Raw genomic sequence first — 21,507 nt, 5'->3', positions numbered from 1 at the left:
GAGTTCACCAGTCTGCAAGGCAGTGCCCTGCGCTGGGCACTTAAACTAGCTCAGGTTGAGAAACAAGGCGGCTGAGTACACCCAGTGCAAAGGTCAGGGTAATGATCACAACCTGTGGCACCCCTCACCAGGGCTTTTCCAACATGAAAGTCATTATACTGCCTCCAGATCCAAGGTGAGTCACATAAGCAACACTGGCAACTAAAATCCAACATAAATATGAATACAGATTGTTTATGCAGCTCCCAGACCTGTTCAATGAGCTTAGGCTGAGTGCAACCGGCACAAAATACAAGGAGATTAGAGTATGCCCCCTGTATAAAATACATCCATCATTCCTGCTTCAACATACTCCTTTTACTACTCTTAGACTTCCTCCAACTTCACAGACATGGGAGACCAGGTGGAAGAAGATGTCAGGGAAGGGCTACCTTGGGTATGTTTTGAGAGGCAGCTCCCTGAAGCTGCACACAGCAAAGCATGCTTGGAGGAGGACTCTACATACTCACAGCAGCAGAAATAAAGGAAAGAATGAATGAGTTTTTCCAGAGGAATAGATAGGAGAAAAGAATTACAGAAAGAGAATGAGAGGCAGCATGCACATCTCATGCTCCAAGGACTTCCAAGAAACAAAGAAGCAGCAGACCCATGCAGCACCCACTCTTACCAGAGGGTATGGTGTCCCTTCAGCAAGTGAATCCAGGAGGGAGTCTAGTTCTTCCCCAATGATGTCCCCATCTGTGAAGTCCTCTGTGTTCTCAGGCACTGGCAAGGGTGCACAGTCTGGAGACGGGAGCAAGCTGGCAGCAGGAAGCGAGGTGGGCAAGCCCTTTGCATCTGAGTCAGGAGGCAAAGGGGCCAGCCCCTCATTCACAGGGATGGAGGTGGCCACAGGAGCTGGGGGGCACTGCAGGTCCATAGAGCAGTCTGTGATGAGAGAGAAACAGAGCCAGTCACCAGGAGAGCCTCTTGCAGGAGACAAATAGAGCACAACATGACAAAAACAATATTGTACAACTCCATCAAATCACAAAAACCAAATATGCCAATTTTCTGAGAGGAGAGGCTCTACTCTGAAGAGTACTTGCCCTTTCATTTTTGTTCCCACTCTCCAATGGCTCACCAAGAGCTGAAATACATTCTAAGGGCCAGTGCCCAGTCTGACTGTCAAGATTTGGCAGGCACCTACAGCAACCAAGAACACCACCAAACCTGTGGCTGAGCAGTTACCAAATTCATTATGGCCAGGACTAAAGGCCAGGGGCACATAATGCAATTTCTCTATAACCTTCCACCTGGTGTTTTTCTCTAATGTTCCTCACTAATGCATGCAGAGATCACTGCCTTCTCTACTCCCTGGAGCTTTGATATCCCAGCTGAAAGCTTGCTTACTTGCACACCCCCTCTAAAAACCCAGGCATCCTAAATGGAAGAAAACAAAAAACACAAGGCCCTGTTGAGAGGAGAGTCAGAGATTGAGTGGTGAGAACAGGTTGTGCTAACAATGTGTCCCAAAAATCCTCATCAGACTCACTCAGCTGTCTTTGCCCAAGTAAATTCCCTGCTCTTCAGTCCTTCCTGATGTCCAAAAGTGGGAGGTTGCTACTCATTTTCCCCCTAAATATCTGATCAGCAAACATGCCCTTGGGAACTCATGTGAGGCAGGGCTGAGACAGGAAAGAGGCAGTGGTTTTCCCTAATGTTTCTTCCCCTCTCCAGTACACTACTGAAGTAGTAAGATGTTCCCATGCAATATAAACCTCTGTTAAGTGAAGTTAAGGTTGCAAGCATGTTCTTCACAGAAGAGCTTTTATTCTCAAAAAAATTAAAGGTTAAAAAAAAGTTCAAATGTTAGAAATTTGGAAAATGCAGCGTTACATTTGCAGTTCTCAAACCAAGCACCCAAACTACCTTAATTCTGCCCCTGTGCAGATGTCCTGGAATAAAAGAAAAGAAGTAAGACAAAGGTGCTACTTTCTTCATCAATATTCCATTGGCTGCACTGTAACTGCAACAGAGTAAGGCTATAAAAGCAAGTCAAAGTTTGGAAGGAGAGACAATAGCTTTTATTAGAAACACTGATAAAATTGGGAAAGAAACTAGACAAGCTTCAGAGACACAAAACTTGATCCAGCAAGAAATGCTGCATCCTGTCTGTAGCAGGTCTGTTCACTCAGCCTCCATAAGAACTTGGCCATCCCTCTGCATCAGGCACCAGGCGAGTGAGCCCTGTTACTGGCTGCAAACTGAGAGCTTCTTCTCAGAGAGCTCAGCAAATTAGCAATTCCAGCAAACCCCCAAGTCCTGAACAAAACAACAGCAGAGATGACAAACACAGGCATACCCCCTTATCTCTAACCTCACCTGGAGCACAGCACCAACCTCTGCAACCTTTCCTCCAGTATTTGTTGTGAATGGTCCACATGGATGGACTTCAGCAAAGGTCACTGTGCAAGGCACTGGAGGCTGAGCCATGACAAAGACAGGGAAGGAGGGGAAGTGGCAAGGAACAGACACAGGTCCCTCTCCACATCCTCAGGCATGCCATTGAAGGCAAACACATGCTGTACCTTATGGGATCCAACACAGGATTTCGGTGTGCAGCTGAATGCATTTCCCGCAGGCTGTGCATGTCCTTAGTTTTGCAGCTGCCCACCAATCAGGCTCAGCTCCAACCCCATGCCCCCTTTGCAATGACTTTCTCATCTCATCTCATCTCATCTCATCTCATCTCATCTCATCTCATCTCATCTCATCTCATCTCATCTCATCTCATCTCATCCTTTGGTGCAGAACCCCCAGCCACCAGGGAGCCAGCTATCCAGCTTTTCTCATGGCTGGAAGCTTGGCCAGATTCCCTGCAGTACAAAGGGATGGCTTGTGCCTTCCCATTTTTCAGATGTTTAAATCTGGAGTACTGTCAAGAACCCTACAGAGGCCAACAAGAAGTTCAGAACATGCCGGAAGGGATGGGGACACGTGCAGCGGGGAGCAAAAGGATGCACAATGACAGGGCCCCAAAGGATCCAGCAGTTCAGACCTTCTCTGAGGAATGAATGAGGCCCTGCATTTTCCACTCAGACTAGGAAGCAAAGAAAAGAGGCCCTCACACACCCTAAGAGGCCCCAAACCCAGAAATGCTGAATGCATGACCAAAAGGCAGACAATAACATGAGACCCCCACAGATCAATGCATGTGAAGGGCAAGGAAAAGAGCAGGGACCAACAGGTTCCACTACTTGCAAGTGGAAGAGGGAAGATGTCCACTCCCCTCTCCCTGACCACCCAAACACTGTTATTCCTTCAGCCACTTCCTCCCACTCTACTTTGTCCAATTTTTTTCCCTGTCTCTCCTTTCCCATTCCTGCTTTCCTAAGGACACCAGATCTGCTGACCTCACTCACCAGCTGTGATACCCACATCTCACATACTCTCCTTACAGAATGCTCAGGCATCCTCTGCATTCCCCTAACTTTTACTCCATCTTAAAAGAATAAAACAGCTTTCTCTGATGAGTAGCTCATAGGCACACCCACACCTGCTGATTTCTGCCCCTGCCATCACAGTCAGCCCCGCTATTGTCATAAGGCCAACAAGGGGCTTGTCCATACACACCCATGAACCAAGTCTCTCATACCAAGCCCCCCCAGCTGGTAGCTTCTCTGGCCCCGAGGGGCAAGCACAGAGCTTTTAAAAGCACTGTTTCTAGCTCTGCTCTCCAAAATAGCAGTGGTTCCCTGGTGCATTAGCTGGCCAATGGCCATACTGAGCCAGAACTGAGCCATGATCTCTCTGCAGGACTGGGCTGAGTTAATCAGATAACTTCAAGCAAAACATGGAGGAAAAGGCTTCAAGAGTCTGCACTTTAAAACAAAACAAAACAACAACCACAGAAATCCTTGCTAAAAAAGCTCTTCTAATCTGAAACTCTCAGGGTACCAGCAGCCACAGTTGTCCTGGTACCACACCATGCTCAAGGCAATTGGATAACATAATTCCAGTACTTTTACAAAGATTTCCTAGCAGTAAAGGTTCTGTCTGCCTGATCTGCAGTAAAGGTGGCATGCTGTTCTTACACCAAATCCAGATTAGATAAAGAGCTTACTGGATGTAGTCATTCGTTAGTCTGTAGGAGGAGTCCAGTTAATTTTAGTACAGCAAGATAATGTGAAAACTCTCCTTAATTCACAGAACTGGGTCCCATGATCTCATATAGCAAGCAGATACTAAACTGGCATTCAACAGAGAACTAACATGCTTTCCAAAGCATCCTAATCATGAAATTAGTAATTTTCTATAAAAAGAGCAATTGCTATTTGTGGTATTAAGTCCTCACACTTACCTTTACGCACACAGAGCTACTTCACAAAGGAACAAAGACTGATGTGCTCAGAGGCAGAAGTTCAGTGCTCCAGCACACAAGGTAGCAAGCCTTTCTACAGGGGCAGAGTTAAGGTCACTTGTTTCCCAGCATGAGAAAAGCAACCCTGTTAATCTTCCTTCTCCTCCTGGGTGCCTAACCCTGAACTCGGCTCTCCCTGGGTTCCTCCCAACTCCTTTGTTTTCAATTCTTCCACCTCAATGTCTTGGAGGACCACATGCACTCAGAGCAAAACAACCTTAACTTCACTTTATCTGGACTGTTTTGTCTTGGAGCAGAATTTCAGAAGCTTTGCCAAGAGCAGCTTCAAGAAAGCACAACTGGAGAGAGCTGTGCACCTCAGCAGACCCTTTTAACTCCCAGACACGTCTCTCACAGGGCCTGGACAAAAAGCTGGTTTTGCAAGAAAAACACTCTTGCTTTGCACCACTTTTTCCTTCTCCCAGTTACCAAGGTTAGGAGTGTGCAGAAGAGACACAAATGCAGGTGATGAACCTCTCAAGCCTGCCAGCCTGATCACATACCATACTGAAGCCACAAGATATCTGAGGAGATATCTTTACCTGTTTCAATGTCATCTATTGAGCCCAATCCATTGGAAGTAGCCTGCAAAGAGGATGTAGGAAAAGGGAGACAAAAAATATGGTGAGAAGGTAATCTTTAAATAGACATCCATACTTTACATATGGGACTCTTCACTACTCCTTCTTTTCCTTTATGGCCTCTTTCTGTGCTGGAACAGTAAAACCAATAAACTTTAGGAGGCCATTGATCCAAGGAATCTATTCATGTTTGCCTTCAGCAGACGACAAATCCTTTTGCTACAAGAAAACCACGTCTGCACAATATCCAACCATGTGAGCAACTCCATACATAGAACAGGGTATTTCATGTGTGGATGAGAACACTGTGTCCCAAGTCCCAGGACACATCAATTGGTCAGCCCACTGCATGGGAGATCTGATTAGCCCGATCTTACACAACATTCCTCTTCTTAGTTCACATATTTTGCAATCTAACAACCACAAACTTCTACAGCAAATTCAAAACAGGAAAATGTTTCTGCCAAGACAACTGCTGACTTGGAGCTCAAGGCAAGGAATAAATTGAGTCCATATTTTACAGAAACATAAATAGAGGTAAGTACATGTGCCTTCAGATTAAGCTTAAAAAGGCACAAGTAAAGCATTTGTCTTGTAATATTGCATCTGTTACAGTGGGGTTTGCACTATTTTCAATTCTTATAAAAGGAAAATATTTTGAATTTATAAACTCGGCGCAACTAATAAAGAAAGTTGACTGGCCTTCCTAGAAAGATGTGAAGCCAAATCACTGAACAGTGAGAGGTAAAGTAGTTCTTTAGTAGTTTGTTGTACAAAATTACGATGTTTATAGTTTTATTGTTTAATTGCCTTAAGGAGCATTGTGGAATACCAAACAGACTGTAAAAACAGCAAGTGCTTGTTGGGACTTTTTCTTGCCCAGTGGTAGACCAAGGAAACCAGAAATTTCTTATATTTTACCTTACTGCCCTGCCCAGCTGGGTCTCCCAGGACAAAACAAACAATACATAAACTGTGTATGTACCTTACTCAGTACATCACAGGATTTAATTCTGTATGTTTCTTCAGCAGTTGCACTTTCTGACTTTTACTTAGCATTGTTGTTAGATATTCGAAACTTGAAAACAAAAAATTATTTAAAATGCAAGAGATAGCAAACATCCACAATAACTAAGAAAAATAACCATCACTGGTGATCTAATTACCAACATAAAAAATATGTCTGCTGAAACGTTTCCAAAGAAATTAATTTCTTGGAAATATCTCTTAAGAGCAGAAAACACTAATTAAAACAGTTAAAACTTAAAAGACAGTTATAAATTTGCATGTAAATAAAACTTTAAAGCATTCTAGTAGCACAATCCATAAACAGTAACAACCACAGGATGCAAACTCTACCTGGTTTGATGAATTGATCGAAGTGCCATTACTGAGTAGTGAGAATGTTTCCAACTCCTGCTGCAAGGAAGAGAGAGGTCTTAGAGCAGAATTCAGCCTGTGAATGCTCATGAACTAGGTAAAGCTGGGTTACAATATGGTTTCCTTCCAAGCACTGCCCAAAAATAAAAGTCACCCCGAAAGGTTACTCCACTGTGACACAAGAGTGCACGTTTGTCAACACTGAAAAAGGACATTAATTGTTCTGTACACCTCAGAACATCCAACCCACAACCAGGAGGCAAAAAACTTCCTTGAGAAACAGATGGGTTTGCTTTTCATTAAGAAATTATTACTTTGGGAAGCCATTACCACACTGGAGTGAAAGCTGGAACTCAACACAAAAGACCAATCACAGAATTTCAAATAATAAAAAGCATTCTAGAGTGTTTAATTTTCAAATTTCTAACATACAGGTGGTTTAAGCCCATCTCAGCTGAGTAACATGACAGTGGCAAAAAAGGTGGCAAGGCCAATACAGTGAACAGCTACAAAAAGTATTTCCACATAAACTTCCCTTTTTTTGAGACAGAAACATTTTGGAGTGTGGAAAGCTGCTATGAGATCAAGGAGTTTTCTTAGTGTAGGCAAATCACACGTGAGGTTTGTTGGGGAGAGGATTAACATGTTACAGCCAGATTTACCCTAAAAGCTCTCTGCAAACCAGATTCCCACCAATCATTCCACCTCATGCTACAGAGGTGCCCCTCTGCAGATGGAACACGCTGTTTGTTTAACACTGCCGTGCTTCGGGCTGAGGATGGAAACACAAACATCAGCCTCCACTACTAGCTCATGTTCTCTGCTCCTGAGAGCAAAATCTGTGACCAAGGCAGCTTATGGGAGAGCAGCTTTATCCCTGGCAGTGGCCTACCGCCCTCTAGCTCCATCCCAGGGTACACATTTGAACACCTACAGCACCTCCTTGTAAAGTAACAGATCCAGTCACTGGGGTCAGTTAGCTTCTGACCAGGTGTGTACCCATTGCTCTCCCAAAGCCAAGCCTTTCCCCCACCACAAAGAAGTGTACATCTAGAAAAGGGGCAGGAACCCAATGCACTACAAAACCAGCCATGCCTCCAAAGCAGAGGATCCCATCCTTCTCATCTCATAACAGGGAGAGGATTGTGATGCAAAACCTGCTTTGGGATCAGGTCACACGTTCCTCTCCTGCAAAAACACAGCAGGCATCTGCTGTGTTGGAAATTTCTCCTGCAGCACCAGCTGGGGACTCAGAAAACATCCTGGCAGCAGACACAGAGCAGCACTGGGGTTAGAAATGGATCAAGGCAAAGTGAGTCAGAGGGTCAGGACAAGGAGGGTTGCCAGCAGCCTGCTAGAGCTTGCAGGGTTGTGTACACATGTCTGTAACTGCAGAGCAGCACCTACCACTTCTGCAAAAGTAAAATTTGTACAAGCAAAGGATAGCCTTTAAGACAAAAGAAGTCATACCTGAGGTCTTTTGTATGCTTTTCGAACCCTCAGTCCCAGCTTCTGAGCAAGCTCCTGCCCCAGTTGTGTGACACTTTCATCCTGGGGGCAAAACAATTGATGGGAGACTTTCAGTTTTGCCTTTTTGTCACACAGAACAAAAAATAAAGAAGAATGCAGTTATGCACATTGGGCTGCACCAAGCCTCAACTTCAGACAGCAGCAGATAGATAATTTCCAGAACAGCCTCAGAGAGCCAAACAGACTTCAGCATTCTTGTCATTTAGTCCTGCCAAGATACCGCAGTTGCACCAGGAGTTTTGCCCTACACTCATTCAATGCTGCAGAAAATCAGAATCAAGTACCTGCTTCCAACAAAGCACCCACTCTGTGAAAACAGGGTTCAGGAGTCCTGCGGGCAAGTTGGCTGAAGGAGCTGCCAAGGCTGGCAGCTGATACAGCTTCCACAAGGTCTCCATGCCTGGGAAGGAACCTGCAGGTCTTCCCTCTCTGCTAGCTGCAGAGTTAATCCTCAGTTTTGATATGCAGACAGTACCCACTAGCCTGTTTTGCTTGTTTGTTTTTAAAGCTGAAACCAAGTCTCAGTTTTCAACCTACTAGCTAGAAGGCATTTTGACTGTCTCCAGCTCCCGCTAAACTGCCTCAGCTTAGTCAAGCAGATCTTGAGCTTTCTCTGTTGTGTAGCATTTTACCATCCTCCCTGCCCAGTGTCCATGCCCACTCACACACCACCATGGGCTTCCTGCCCAGACTAACAACCTGCCACAGTCTTCTGCACTTATATATCACCAGCAACTGTTTCCTTCTGTTTTCCTCTCTCTCCCTGTTTGCAAAAATATCAGAGTACTTCAACAGTTTTTTCAAAGAAGAAAAAAGGTATCCATCTGGCCAACCTGTTGTGATAGCTCACCTTAACCTCCCAGAATTTCCCCCCTCATGTCCAACCTTGAAGCTTGCCCTCTTCTCTCTACTTGCCATGCTGGTCTTTCCTGTCTCCTTCTCCTTGCAGGTTGAGTCCTTTCACTTTCAAGGGCTGAGAAGCCTCTGGTTCTTCCAGCCCACCATATCAGTAACTTTTCCCTTCAATCTGGAGTGCCACTTTTTGATTGTGTTCCCCCACACCTTCAACATTAGACTTGGCACTATCTTCACTGAACTTGGTGAAAACAAAATCTAGCTTGTCTATTTCTTCTTCTAAAACACCTCATGCCATACCAAACACAAGTGTACCACAGAGAAGTATTAACTTCACCAAACTGAGAACTTCTGCAAACTAGCAGCATTGAGTGTCTGCACCCAGAAATAAGTTTACTCTGACAGACAGCCAAATGAATGGCACATCCTTTATCATCAGAAGTTCTAAGACAGGCTCTGTTCTGAACACAACAAAGTTCTCAGCAATTACAGCAATGCGAAGATGGAAGCACCCATGTGCTCCAGAGGGTAATGGAAACAGGAGTGAAATGATGGATAACATGAATTGTCTTTGATGCAGAGAAGGCTTATGATTTCTGTTAAGCAGGTAACAAGACAATGTTAATTTATGTTTGTTAATTTACAAGGCTGAATTGTTTAGAATAGGAAACACAGATCACTCAATATGGAAATTTTTAGGCTGAACTTTCCTGGCACAGAGAAGTTTGATAAAGTAATGACAATAATGGCAGCTATGTAAACATAACTATATAGTTAAAATATAAATTAAGTGACTCAACTGCAATGTAAAATATAGCTTTACAAGAACACCTACACTAGATGCTTTTGTTAATCAAAGGTTTGTTTATAAAACAATTCCTTGGGACTCCCCAAAAAGGATATCTTTAACATGGTTTGGTCACCCTGTTCTGCCCAAGTAAAGAAGCTAGAATTTACAAGCATAAAAGGAATAACTAACTGCTAACAAGGCTTTCAAATATTGCTTCTATACCACTAATAATAAAGGAAAGTTAACTTCTCCTGCTGAGGTGGAAGCATTTTTCTTCTAACAACATTACTGTGATGGATCAGAACCAACATCAGCAAAGTGCTCACTTGAATCCATGTAATCACAGTTTGCTTTCCAGATCAATATCTGGCCTAAGAGGATGCTCAAAAACACTATCAGGAAAATATTTAGCTCCTAGTGTATGCAGACAGTCCTCTCTGCATGCAAAAATTTGCACACCCCTGAACACAAAAATAACTGTGCCATGTGATGTTAACGACACCTTTGCATGTTCCTCAAGAAATAAAAAGCTTGATCACTTTGCCTTAGCAATCAGTAAGTGAAATGTGAGACATTTATATCCAACACAGGAAAACCATACAAGTTTTCCTTTCAGAGCTCCAGTTCCCATTTATCCTTGTCACTTTTATTAGAGATAAAAAACCAGCCAATTAAAACATTCTCATGGCTTAAGTTCACCTTTTGTTAGAGTAGGGGTTTGTTCTTCACAAACAGACCATGAACCTGCTATCACTAGCTGGTGTCCTTGGCTGGCACTATCTCTAAGAGGTAACTAGGCCTGAAGAAACATGTGAGGACAAACAACTTTGAGTCAGAGAGACAGAATTTCTGGGCACAAGCATGTTATTGGGAACAGACAAAATTTCCCTTCCACTATCCTCTTGCCTCACACTAAGCATGTTGAGGAGACAAAGATTGTGAGCCACAAAACCCAAGATGGGTTGTATGTCAAAAACTTACATGTGGGAGGGACAGCAAGCATCGGCTGTTGCACTCATACGCTTCTTTGTGTCTTCCAAGTTCATTTAAGGAACGGGCCTTCCGGAATAGCGCTCGGATGTTCTCCTTGTCGAGACTCAAAGCCTTCTCGCTGTCTTCCAGCGCCTTCTCATACAACCCCTGCATGGAACAGACCACCTGCAGTCAGCTGAGGCACAGCAGGCTAACTTGTCCTTCTCTGTGAATGCAAATGTTCTATCTCTCAGCAGAAAGCAGGAATACAAGCAGCAGGTGGAAGTACATATGTTACCTCATGCACAGACCAGCGTGCAAACACACCTACATTAACAGAACATTTTGTTAAATCTTGCAAAACTCAAAACACTTCAAAGTCAAGGAATGACAGAACTAAGGTTGCTTGAGCAACCTTATCTTGTCTCCCCCTCTATCCTGAGCATGTTACACTTGAAAGTCTTTAATTATGTGACTGCTTGCTAATTTTCAAGGGACTCTGTGTCCTTACAAACAGGACAGGCTGGCTCGGGTTGTGCCATGAAGAAAAGCTGCTACATGCCTGAGTAAAATGGAAGCATGCAACCTTTCAAAGCCTGGTATTTCAGAATCCCTTTCCATGTGTATGCTGCATAAGTTCCTTCAAGACCCAAAGCCTTCCTACTGTCTTCCAGTGTCTCAAAGGAGGAGGCAAGAGCCTCCAGAACAATACACAGTATTCCAGAAAAATACTTGTTCAACACTGGAAGACACTGGACAGTTGTAACTCCTCACCACTGAAGAGCAGAACTGCATTGTTCTTAGAACCTTAGGCCTGACCCCCTCTCCTCACATTCTTCCTCTGGTCTTGCAAGACATAGTGCAATTGTGAGGAGAATGTAGACTTTTCAGTGTGTTGTTGTCTCCTCCAGTGTTTGAACAGGGAGTGGACAAAACCAGCTGAAATATCTCATGACATCTTTTCCAACTGCACAGCACTGTAACCCTGGCTCCTGGGGATGACCTGGGAAAGCACTCACCATGGCAAAGTAGCAGGCAGCTCGGTTGACATGGAGCTTGCAGAGGAGTTCCTTTGGGATGGTCACCTCATCTGAGGCTGCATAATCTGCCACATTCAGCCCTTCTACGTACTGGACCAGGGAAAGCTTGAAATCCTTCTCTCGGAACAAATCATTGCCCTCTGCAAACAAGTTTCTCACCAGCTTCTGCAAAAAGGCCTGGGCAGCAGGGAGAGAACAAATAAGACTCAAATGGATATTCAGAGACAGGACAGGCTTCCCAATTTCCCATTCCTTTCTGTATCTTTTAGCAAACTGCTTGCCCATTAAGATACTCCTTCATCCCTACCCTCCTGTAAAACATCAGGTTTTTTGGTAGAGGACAATAATCCAGTCAAATTCCCATTCTTCTTGAGTACTTCAGTGTCTTCTCCTTTCCCTGAAAGTTGTCATCATCAGAACCTTAAAACTTTAAGTCACAGGTAAATTGTGACAGAGCATCCCACATTCTTCACTTTTGGCATGTAAACTAATGGCTGTTCAACAGAACAAATCTTGCTAACCAGAGGGCTCCCAGTTTCAACAAACAAAATCTCCATTACCTCATAATCTTCTTGGCTTAGGGGTAATGTGGACCTGAAGAAAAAGAAGAGAAAATACTCATGAAACAGGCATCTATGCAAACAAGGGCTTTTGTCTGATGAAGAGATCCTTTTTCTAGTCCTGTGCTGGTGATCTCAGTAAGTTACTAACGTTTTATCACTGCAAAGGCAGCTGAGGCAAAGAGAGCACAGTTAGGGAGCATTATGCTCAGTGACACTCACAATGGTGTCAAGCAATGGTCACATCTAAGAGGGACTTGAGACTAGAAGAGTCTTATTTTCATTTATTTTCTGTGCATACATAATCCTCTGTAATGTGCCTTCTGACAGTCACCTAAAAAACCCATCTTTAATAAAGTCCCATGAGAGACTGCCATGAAGAATACAAGTGTATTTTATGTGCATCTGGCTCTAATGAGAGGCACCAGAGTGGCACTCCAAGACCTCTTCAAATTCTTTGTGAGACCAGAGACACACACAGAGATAAATGCAATCACTTTTCTCTGCCTTAACTTAGCCACATGCCTTTAGGCCTACCCCACAAAAGGAAGGGAGAAAACAGTGCAGGTTCAGGAGTCCAGTTCTGAACCTCCAGACTTTCTTGGCCAAGGCTGAACCACAAACGCTGGCAGAGCTTGTGAGGATAACACCTACCCTACAACAGCACTAAGACTTAAGAGAAATGTTCTGTTCTTCAAATTGGACTACCCAATTCATCCAGGCTTGGTCCACATATATTCATTGTTTCTCTTCAAGAACAAATCAATAGGCCCTAGAGGAATCCTCAGCACCTTTCATAGCTTTTCTCACCCACAGTGCATACATGATCTTACTGGTAACAGAATAAACATGTTTTAGATTTCACCTAATCACTCCTTAAAATTAACTACAGGAAATGTCATGGCTTTGTAAGAAATATTCATGCTGCTTACATATTTGGACTCCCTCTTTCACATCAAAACAAACCAACATATGGCACTGCTCCTGGTTCAGAGTGCAAGATATGCTCCAGATGCATGAACTACACCTCATATTTCTAAATTATTTTCTTCTCCAGAATCTCGGGCATTTTTGTAAGTGCTACCAATATAAATCTCACTGTTACCTCTCCAAAACCGGGCTATGAGCCCTATTTAGTCTCAGACTGGGATGAAAATATCATGGTCCTATTACAGGATACAAATATGTAACATGGAAGATCTAGGGGCTTTCCTATTCTGGTGGCACAGATTTCAGGCATGATAATTGCAGGACACAAAGAAGACCTTAAAAAAACCTGAAACCTATCTGATTACAATCTTACTACTTACTACACCATGGAACCTGGACCTGAATTTGAGGCCTCTGCTAAGTCAAATATGGGAGGGAGAAATACTACTGTATCTGATAAGGAAGTACTAGGATTTGTAACTACTACATGAGCAACTTCAAGCTCTAGAAGGCCACACGACATTCATAAAGGAGTGATCTGAAACTCTACATTGCAGGTTGGCAACTGTAAAAGAACCCAGGTTATCTATTTTTCCTATAGGCACTATATGGGGGGCCTAACAAGTTATGTACCTTGTGTCCCCACCTGTAGAGCTGAAACACTATCTCCCTTCCTAACAAAGGTGGGACAGCCTTGTTAAGAGAGCACTTTGAGATCTTCATGCTGAAGATGATGTAGAAGATCCAAGTACTATTAGCATTATGCTGACTGTAAAGATAATCCTGGAACTGCAGTGGAGGGCAAAACCAAAGGAAATTAAAATTACAGAATTTTAAGTTAACAGGACAAGAAACACCCTGAAAAAAATCACAGTCAAAATCCTCAGGACAGCATTTCTTTCCCATGCAACAAACCCAAAGCAGTGAATGGGAAAAACTCAGTTCCTGCAATCCTCAACAGAAAGATGACCACCTCCAAATCCACGGGGAACCCTGAGGTTGTCCACTTACTGAATGAACTGTAGTCCTTTCTCTATTTCTTGTTTTCTCTTCTGCCTCTCCATTATGGTTGCTGTGGAGGAAGAAGAAAAAGAAACAACACAAAGTGAGTCATTTTAGGTCTTGCTGGCAATTAAACAGCAAAGTATTTTGTTTGTGCCTGAATTTACTACTAACAAAATGTTCCAGACCTGATGCCCTGAACAGCAAAGCTCATGATTTATCCACACTGCAGATACAGCACGGCAAGCAGCTCGCTACCAAGTATCTGCTTTTTCTCACATGCCACTGACAGGATGCAGGGGCAAAGAGGAATTACTTCAATTTGAGCTCTCTGCTTAGGCTGCCAGTAAATAAAGCAATGGGAACCAACTGTTATCATGACTGCCTTCTAGGAAAGGGAAGAAACCAAATACCATCTTTGCCTGCACTGGCAGTCATTTCAGGAATTTGTGCTTAGACCCTCCCATGATACACAATTCTGACCACTATTTATCTGGGACAGATTTAAACTAGTTTACTGCACAGCATATGAAATATACTTTATCTACATAAGGTTTATGGAGGTACAGCACAAAGGGAGATGAAATTGCTTGCTGTGGTCCACATAAAAGCACAGCACTGAATGCATGCAATGGGGATTTCATGCTGAAAATCAACAGGCAAGAGCAGCACAGACTGGGGAACACTTTGGAGAGGGAACAGAGCCCTATCCTGCAGTGCTTTAAACTGGGGTGGGCATCACCCTTATGAAGGCTCAAGAGTTATCTGCACTTCATCCTCTGCAGTTTGGAAGTAAATCTTGGAATGGTTCCCCAGTGACCTTTCTCCAAGGTACACGGGCCTGTAGCACAAGAAAAGAATAATGAAGGCAAGAAAGGATGGCACTTTGTGGTAAAACTGAGCTGCTGATGACAGCAAATTTCTCATCAACCAGCTGTGACCACAAATAATGCTCAGCATTTGAGGAACAGGAACTTGGGGACAAAGGCAGCAAGTACAGAAACACTGAAATGAGATGGAGATGAAGACCTTATACCTTCCCAACCCAGGACCGCCTCTAAGAAGATACTAAAGTAATTTCTCCACCTCTACACTACAACAGCTTGGAGAGGATTATCATCCAGCTCCTACATTAAGACCGTCTCTATCATTCTAAGATATCTTGCAGTATCAATGACACAGGTTGAAGGGGCATTTAAGGTACAAGAATCTTAAGGTATAAGAATCAATTCTGACAACCCAGCAAGCCCTTAGCTGATTGTGCTCTGTGCCATGCAAAATGTAGAACTGAACTGCCCTTTACCAACAAGAAGAGTGGGGGGAAGCAGGAAAGACTGGAGTGAGAGGAAGTGGCAGCAGAAGGAAGCAAGAACTTGAAAGTGATACTTTGCAGTTTCTAAGTCATCAGACAGTAAATTTGGGAGCAACCTGGCTCAAGCAGCAGGTAGGAGACTTTAAGCAGCTGAACTTGGAACAGGATGGGCAGTGCAGCAAGAAAGGGAAAGCCAATAGCCAAGGTGAGGGATGATCAGCATCTCTACAAAAGCTTTTAAACAGAAGTGATGGAGAAGAGCTGATACACTTCAGTACAACATCAACAGAAGGCCTGCATTGATTCATAAATAGCCTGGATAATGAGCAATCAGGAAGAAAGAAGGAAATTTAACAAGGAGATTGTGAGGTTAATATGATCACTAACGATACAGGCAGACAGGCTTGAGAGGTAGACAAAGAGAGAGATAATTAATTTATTTTTTTCTCCCTGTGTGAAATTCTGCAAAGACAGAGGAAGAAAGAGAGAACAGAGAAGTGGAAGAGGAGCCATTTCCACAAAGGCAGCAGTGAAAGACATGAAAGGACAGAGCCACCCCAGATCACTGCAGGGCCATCTGAGACAAGAGTGAGGAAAGGGCCTCCACAAGAAATGACAAGAGAGAAACTCTGGGGGAGAAGAAAAGAGTCAAATGGACCCTCTCAAAGGCTCATGGGGAGAGCAAAGGGAGGAAGAATTTCTAGCTAAATACACTAAAAGTCTTGAAGCATTCCAAACAGCCACACCTTGGACCCCCACCTATGGCCCTCTGTTCATAGTCTAGAAGCTCCATTTCAGTGCAGGTCCAGGTCCTGCCTTGTCTGAGCCATGCTGTAGGTGAACTAGTCCTCAGGTCTACCTCTGGGACAAATCTCAGACCTTCATTGCAGGCAGCTTGTCTCCAGTCTGTCTCTGGCACCATCTCCTACCACTGGACTCACTGAGTGGACCTGGACTAGATTCACCACCTCATCTTCTTTGGGACTGTTGATGCACCACTCCTATTGGCATCTAGTTCTGCCTACACTGTTCACGTGTGGTGGGACTGTAGCCTGTGAGTGAGGGCATTGCTGGTCACTGCCATCACCTTCTGCTGCTACTCATTTGTCCTGCCTGGAGGTGCAGCCCTGTTCTTGCTGCTCCCTGAGTCATGCTGGAGGGAACCTAAGTCAGGGAAGTGAAGCAGAAGCCCACAGATCTGATTAAAAGGGAGATTATTGGCGACCTGAGGAGGGCAGCTGAACACTGGCTGGTCACCACCAAGGCAATGGCTGCATTCCAAAGATGCCAGGCACACCTTTACAACTGTGTATATCCACAAAACACATCACCACCTTAAAAAACTTTCAATACACATGGTCTACTTCTGTTTCTGAGCTCAGCCTTTAAAACACTCTGCAAGGAGAGGAGATCCATACCTGTTCTCACAGCTACCCTGACCCCACTGCTAAAACATCCTACACAGCACAATGTGAGTCTGTGTTACAGTGAGAACTGATTACTGTTGCTTGCCCAGAGAGAAGGGCATTCAAAAGTTACTGACCCAAACCTGGAGTGCAGCCAAAGGACTACTGGGAATGGCTACAGAATGTCTCCTTTCTAGAGTTACCCAACTCTTCTTGCATCCTGAAGCTCCCTTTCTGTTTTTTCCTCTCCTCGTCACTACTGCCACTGCATCTAGCATGAATATCCCCACCCTTGTTTCACCTGGATGGCTGACCAGCCTACTGCATCTCTGTAAGTTCCACAATACACAGCTACAGTTTGCTCCTTGTTATAAAACCGTGGTAAAAGACAACCTTCTGTGCCCTGCATGCTGTTGGTGCTCTGCAGTTTGACGCTTATCTTCAGAGTGAACGTTCTTCAACCCAAAACCCTCCATTGCCTTCTTTAAACATAAACCACAGTCCTGATCTCCACTCTAGACTGCTGCTCCCTGGTACTGCCCCACATTCCTCCCTCCCTGCAAGTGGGTGACCAGCTTTCTCTGCTACAGGTCTGTCACACCTCCAGGCTTAAGTCATGACTTTGCACATAAGACTCATCCCCTCATGGCAGCACCTTCAAAGCACTCACCATGTGCTGCTACCCAACAACTTCTTGCACATCTCTCAGGAACAACTACCTTTCTTTCCCCTTCAATGTGACTCCATACCAACAATCTCCTTCACGTGTGGCAGATCCTTCATCTGTCCTACCTGCCCCAACCACTGCAGGAGGCTGCCAATCCGACTCCTCTTCTTGCTCCTCACACCTCCTCCTCCACTACCTCACCAGCAAACCCAGTCACTTCTGTCTTTCCCATCATTCCAGCCTCTTCACTGTGTTGCATTTAACACTCAGACCAAGCCATGCACTTCTTACACCAGCAAACCCAACACACAGTGAGCCACCCACATGAGCAACACTTCAGTTCTGCTGCACACTATACCACAGCTACTGCATAATTAATTTTAAGTGCAAAGCTTGTTTAGCTTTTGTTTTCTTGAGCTTTTAAATAATTTTAGAAACACAGTAGAAAACATTTGATGAAGCACTGTATATAAGGATCCCTTTTCTCTCCCCCACCAAATCTCTCTGTCCAGACTTGTCCACTCAAATCACCAGCAAAATTCAAATACCGAGTATTTATATCTCCATTACAAAACTCTCATCCTTTCAGTCCAGAGACATTTATCCTCCCTGGATAGAGGTCCAGCATCGAGAGAAAACTTTATTCACAGTTTATCAATAAATTACAAACCATTTGCCAGAGAGGAATATAATGCTACAGAGAGGCAAAACAGTTTTCTTGCCTTAAGAAGGAAGCATGAGGCAGTAAACTGGGTTGACTGAATCACAAATTGGGTGGCTATCTAGATGGGTAGATGGTAGAAACATGAGATGAACGGAAAGACTTGAATTCATCTTATCAAGGACACAGCCCTTATTCATAACCCTGTCAGAACTGAATTTGGGCAAAGTTTTTCACACTGTATTATAAGATGGCAATGAGCTGACACTTGATTGACTTCCAGGCATTGACTGTAACATTTCAGCTAGAAATAAGCACACTCAGATGCAAGTTGCAGGTTGCAGAGCTGACACTGGAGCTGCCCAGGAAAAAGGCTCCAGGATACACTGGTCTGAAACATGGGAGTCTTTCACTGCCTGAAGTTTGGCCACCTTAGTGGTACGGCACAATAGCTAACTGGGCACACATCAAGTAAAGGACAAACTGCAGAACCCACTACAAACTTGGGCTCTTGCTCACTCCTGCAGCTGCCTTCTGCCATGTCCCACTCCCTGGGTTTCACTACTTCTCTCAGCCAATCGCTCTTGGATTCCCCACCACTGTGCGGTGCCCGCCAGGGCAGACTCCTGTGTCCCTCCCCACACCCGCCGCCCCAAGGAACTTCCATGGCCACCATCTCACATCCCAGCACCCCACTAGTGCCACACCTGCTTTGCAGCATCACTGGGGTCGCTGGGGTGTCACCAGCTGCACCCAGCAATATTCACTGCTGAATGCAAAGCAAGGTAGCAACAACCAGCTCACCCCCCAGTGAAAATAAAAGCTGTGACTCTTAAGTTTCCCTGAGAGGGGGATGGTAGTGGGGGCTAAAGCCTCAACTGACCACATCAACCCCCATTACCTCACTTTCCAGCCCCTTCAGCCTTGTGTTCCACACATAGCCCTTCCATAGTAGCTCCACACATAACCACTCCACACATAACACCTTCATGTACCACAGGCCACCCTTCCTCCTGTCCCCACCGCAGCGCAGCCAAGGAGCAAAGAGAGAGCTGTGGGCTAATGCTGCCTATCCCTAAGCCACTTGCTCTTGGGTTTCTGCCCACCCAGCTCGCATTCCTGTGCCTCATTTGAAAAACTAAATCCGGGGGCTGGTTCCCACACGGATGGCGCGGGAGCCCTGGCTCGCTCCCTCCCCCCGCTGCCCGCACTAGGCCGCGGGTCCCCGGCCTTGCGTAGAGGCCGCAGCCGGGAGAGGCGCCACCTCGGCCGCTGGAGCGGAGAGGGGCCGGCGGCGCCTCCCGCACCCCCGCGACTCTGCCGAACGCCGGCACCCCGGCACTCCAACACTGCAGACCTGCTGGGAGGGGTCTCCCAGGGCAGAAGACATCCATGTTTCCCCGGGAAAAGGAAAACAAACCAAAACATACTCTTCCTCCTTCCCCACCCCCCATCCACTTAGATAAAAATCACGCGTCTCCAAGAGTCTGGGAGACAGCTTTAAGAGGAAAAAAAAAACACCAAAATCCAACACATAACGTCCCCTGCCACCCGGAAACTGTCTAAAACATTAAAGAATTAAAACCAAAACAAACAAAACAAAACCCAAAAAAGCACAGTCTTCTTATTTGATAAACTTTAGGAGACCCCACGGAAGGTCCATCTAAAAAGCAATTCCAAATGGGCTTCTCTGCCGTTTCATGGGGTTTGGACCAAACAAGAGGGGGAAACTGCAGCCTAAATACAGACCAGAATACACATCCCGAACGTACAAAACACAAACAGGCACAAACGCGATTAATACTAAGTTTTCCACGTAAACCCAGGGTCTTTCCCCCTAGCTATGCAATTTTAGACTACTACATTTTTTTCCAGGGGGTGGGATTAGGATCTTTGACAATATTTTTTTTTTGCAAACCCCACATTTTTGGCGGAAGAGGGTTTAGCTTCAAAATCTCACCCGTATTATTTTTCATCACATTTTCTTTACATTTCCAATTACACAACCTTTCATCTATGCAGCTACTATCTGAAACCTTTACTTTCTAATGAAGCAACATCCAGAATTTCTTGTTACTCAAGTCCACCCCTTTCTACATACACAAACACACAGAGAATTGATTTAAGACAAAAATAATCCCCCCAAAATAATAATAAATAACTCACCTCTCCTCGGGTTTTCCCTCCCACACTAGGCATAAACTTTCCTTGATAAATGGTATTATATTACTAGAGATATTATTAATGTATTATTACTAGAAGTAATAATAATAGTAAGTGCTATTTAATTATAGAAGGCAGCATTCTGCTTCTGGATCGGCTGCCCCTGCAGCTCCCTCCATGTGCCTCCTGATCTCTTTACTTTCATTTCCAGGTCTCGCTCTCTCTCGCTGGCTCTCAGCTGCACCAGCAGGAGAAAATGCCTCCCTGCATATCCTCTGGGCCCTAGAGGCTACCGCTTTCCATTACAAAAATTCACAGATCTTTCCCTTGAGGCTGCTTTTGAGATTCTTTAAGGTGAATTAGGCTTTAAAAACAAAAACTAAAAAATCAAGCGCTTCAGCAGTCGATTCTCCGTTCTAATTTTAATGAAACATTTTTTTTCTTCCTGGTTGTTTTTGCTGATACAAAAAAATATACCCCAAGAGAAAGCAAAGCTGCCTCTGCAGAGGGAATGCATGCATACGAACGCGGGGAGGAATTGTGAGACCCCCCCCGGGATTTTCACATCCGTGAAGCAGTGACCCTTGTGCCCACCCATTTCTGTTTGCTGGACGGGGGCCAGGGCCATCGCTGATGGCCGGGCAATAATCTGCTCCAGCCAGACCTTCCTTACTCCACCCTGCACTGCTGAGGGGGTGCCCTGTAAATAAAATAATCTGAAAACATAAATCTTTGGGTGGAAGGGAATATGCATTAAAAAAAGAAAAAAGAAAGAAAACCAAAACAACAACTAAACAAAAACAAAACAAAAAAAAACCAAAACCAAAAACAAAACAACAACAACAAAACCAAACTAAACACAAAAATAAAACAAACAAAAAAATTAAATCTCAATTAATATTATATTTTATATGCCTGGATATTATATAATCTACATATATTTTATATATATACACACACGTAGATTGTACAATATATGTTATATAGATGTAGATGCATATATGCAGCATTAATAAACCATATTAATATTAAATTTTATATGATTGGGTAATATAAAATCAACATATTTATTATATCTATGTGGATGCATACATTTTTTTATGTTTATGCATACACACATGAGTTTAGACACTTTTTTGAATTGGATTTTTTGCTTGTTTTCATCCCAAATCCCTCAATATTTTCCGAAAGTGGACTGAATCTCCAAGCAGTCCATGCTAGCAGAGCTCCAGGAAGAGAACTGCTGGTGGAAAGGG

The 21,507-nt window shown here is 44.2% G+C and overlaps 1 protein-coding gene across 6 annotated transcripts in view; it reads right to left on the bottom strand.

Moving 5' to 3' along the window:
- ZC3H7B (zinc finger CCCH-type containing 7B) overlaps window positions 1-20,596 on the bottom strand; it is a 47,294-nt gene extending 26,698 nt beyond the window's left edge. For 2 of the 6 annotated variants that reach the window (XM_063154612.1, XM_063154614.1), the window contains exons 1-9: window positions 20,255-20,596; window positions 14,052-14,112; window positions 12,111-12,144; window positions 11,530-11,727; window positions 10,520-10,678; window positions 7,834-7,914; window positions 6,343-6,402; window positions 4,945-4,987; window positions 668-927 (exon numbers count right to left, since the gene is read on the bottom strand). In XM_063154612.1, the coding sequence (XP_063010682.1) occupies window positions 668-927; window positions 4,945-4,987; window positions 6,343-6,402; window positions 7,834-7,914; window positions 10,520-10,678; window positions 11,530-11,727; window positions 12,111-12,144; window positions 14,052-14,104 (888 nt within the window). In that variant the 5' untranslated portion in view covers window positions 14,105-14,112; window positions 20,255-20,596. The remainder of the gene's footprint in view (window positions 1-667; window positions 928-4,944; window positions 4,988-6,342; window positions 6,403-7,833; window positions 7,915-10,519; window positions 10,679-11,529; window positions 11,728-12,110; window positions 12,145-14,051; window positions 14,113-20,254) is intronic. The other 4 variants (XM_063154615.1, XM_063154617.1, XM_063154613.1 and 1 more) reach the window with 2 other exon arrangements.
- Window positions 20,597-21,507: the final 911 nt, after the last annotated feature.

Source organism: Melospiza melodia, chromosome 4 (genome assembly GCF_035770615.1).
Source record: "Melospiza melodia melodia isolate bMelMel2 chromosome 4, bMelMel2.pri, whole genome shotgun sequence".
In the NCBI taxonomy this organism is placed as follows: Eukaryota; Metazoa; Chordata; class Aves; order Passeriformes; family Passerellidae; genus Melospiza; species Melospiza melodia.
This window is presented reverse-complemented; position numbering and strand designations above follow the sequence as displayed.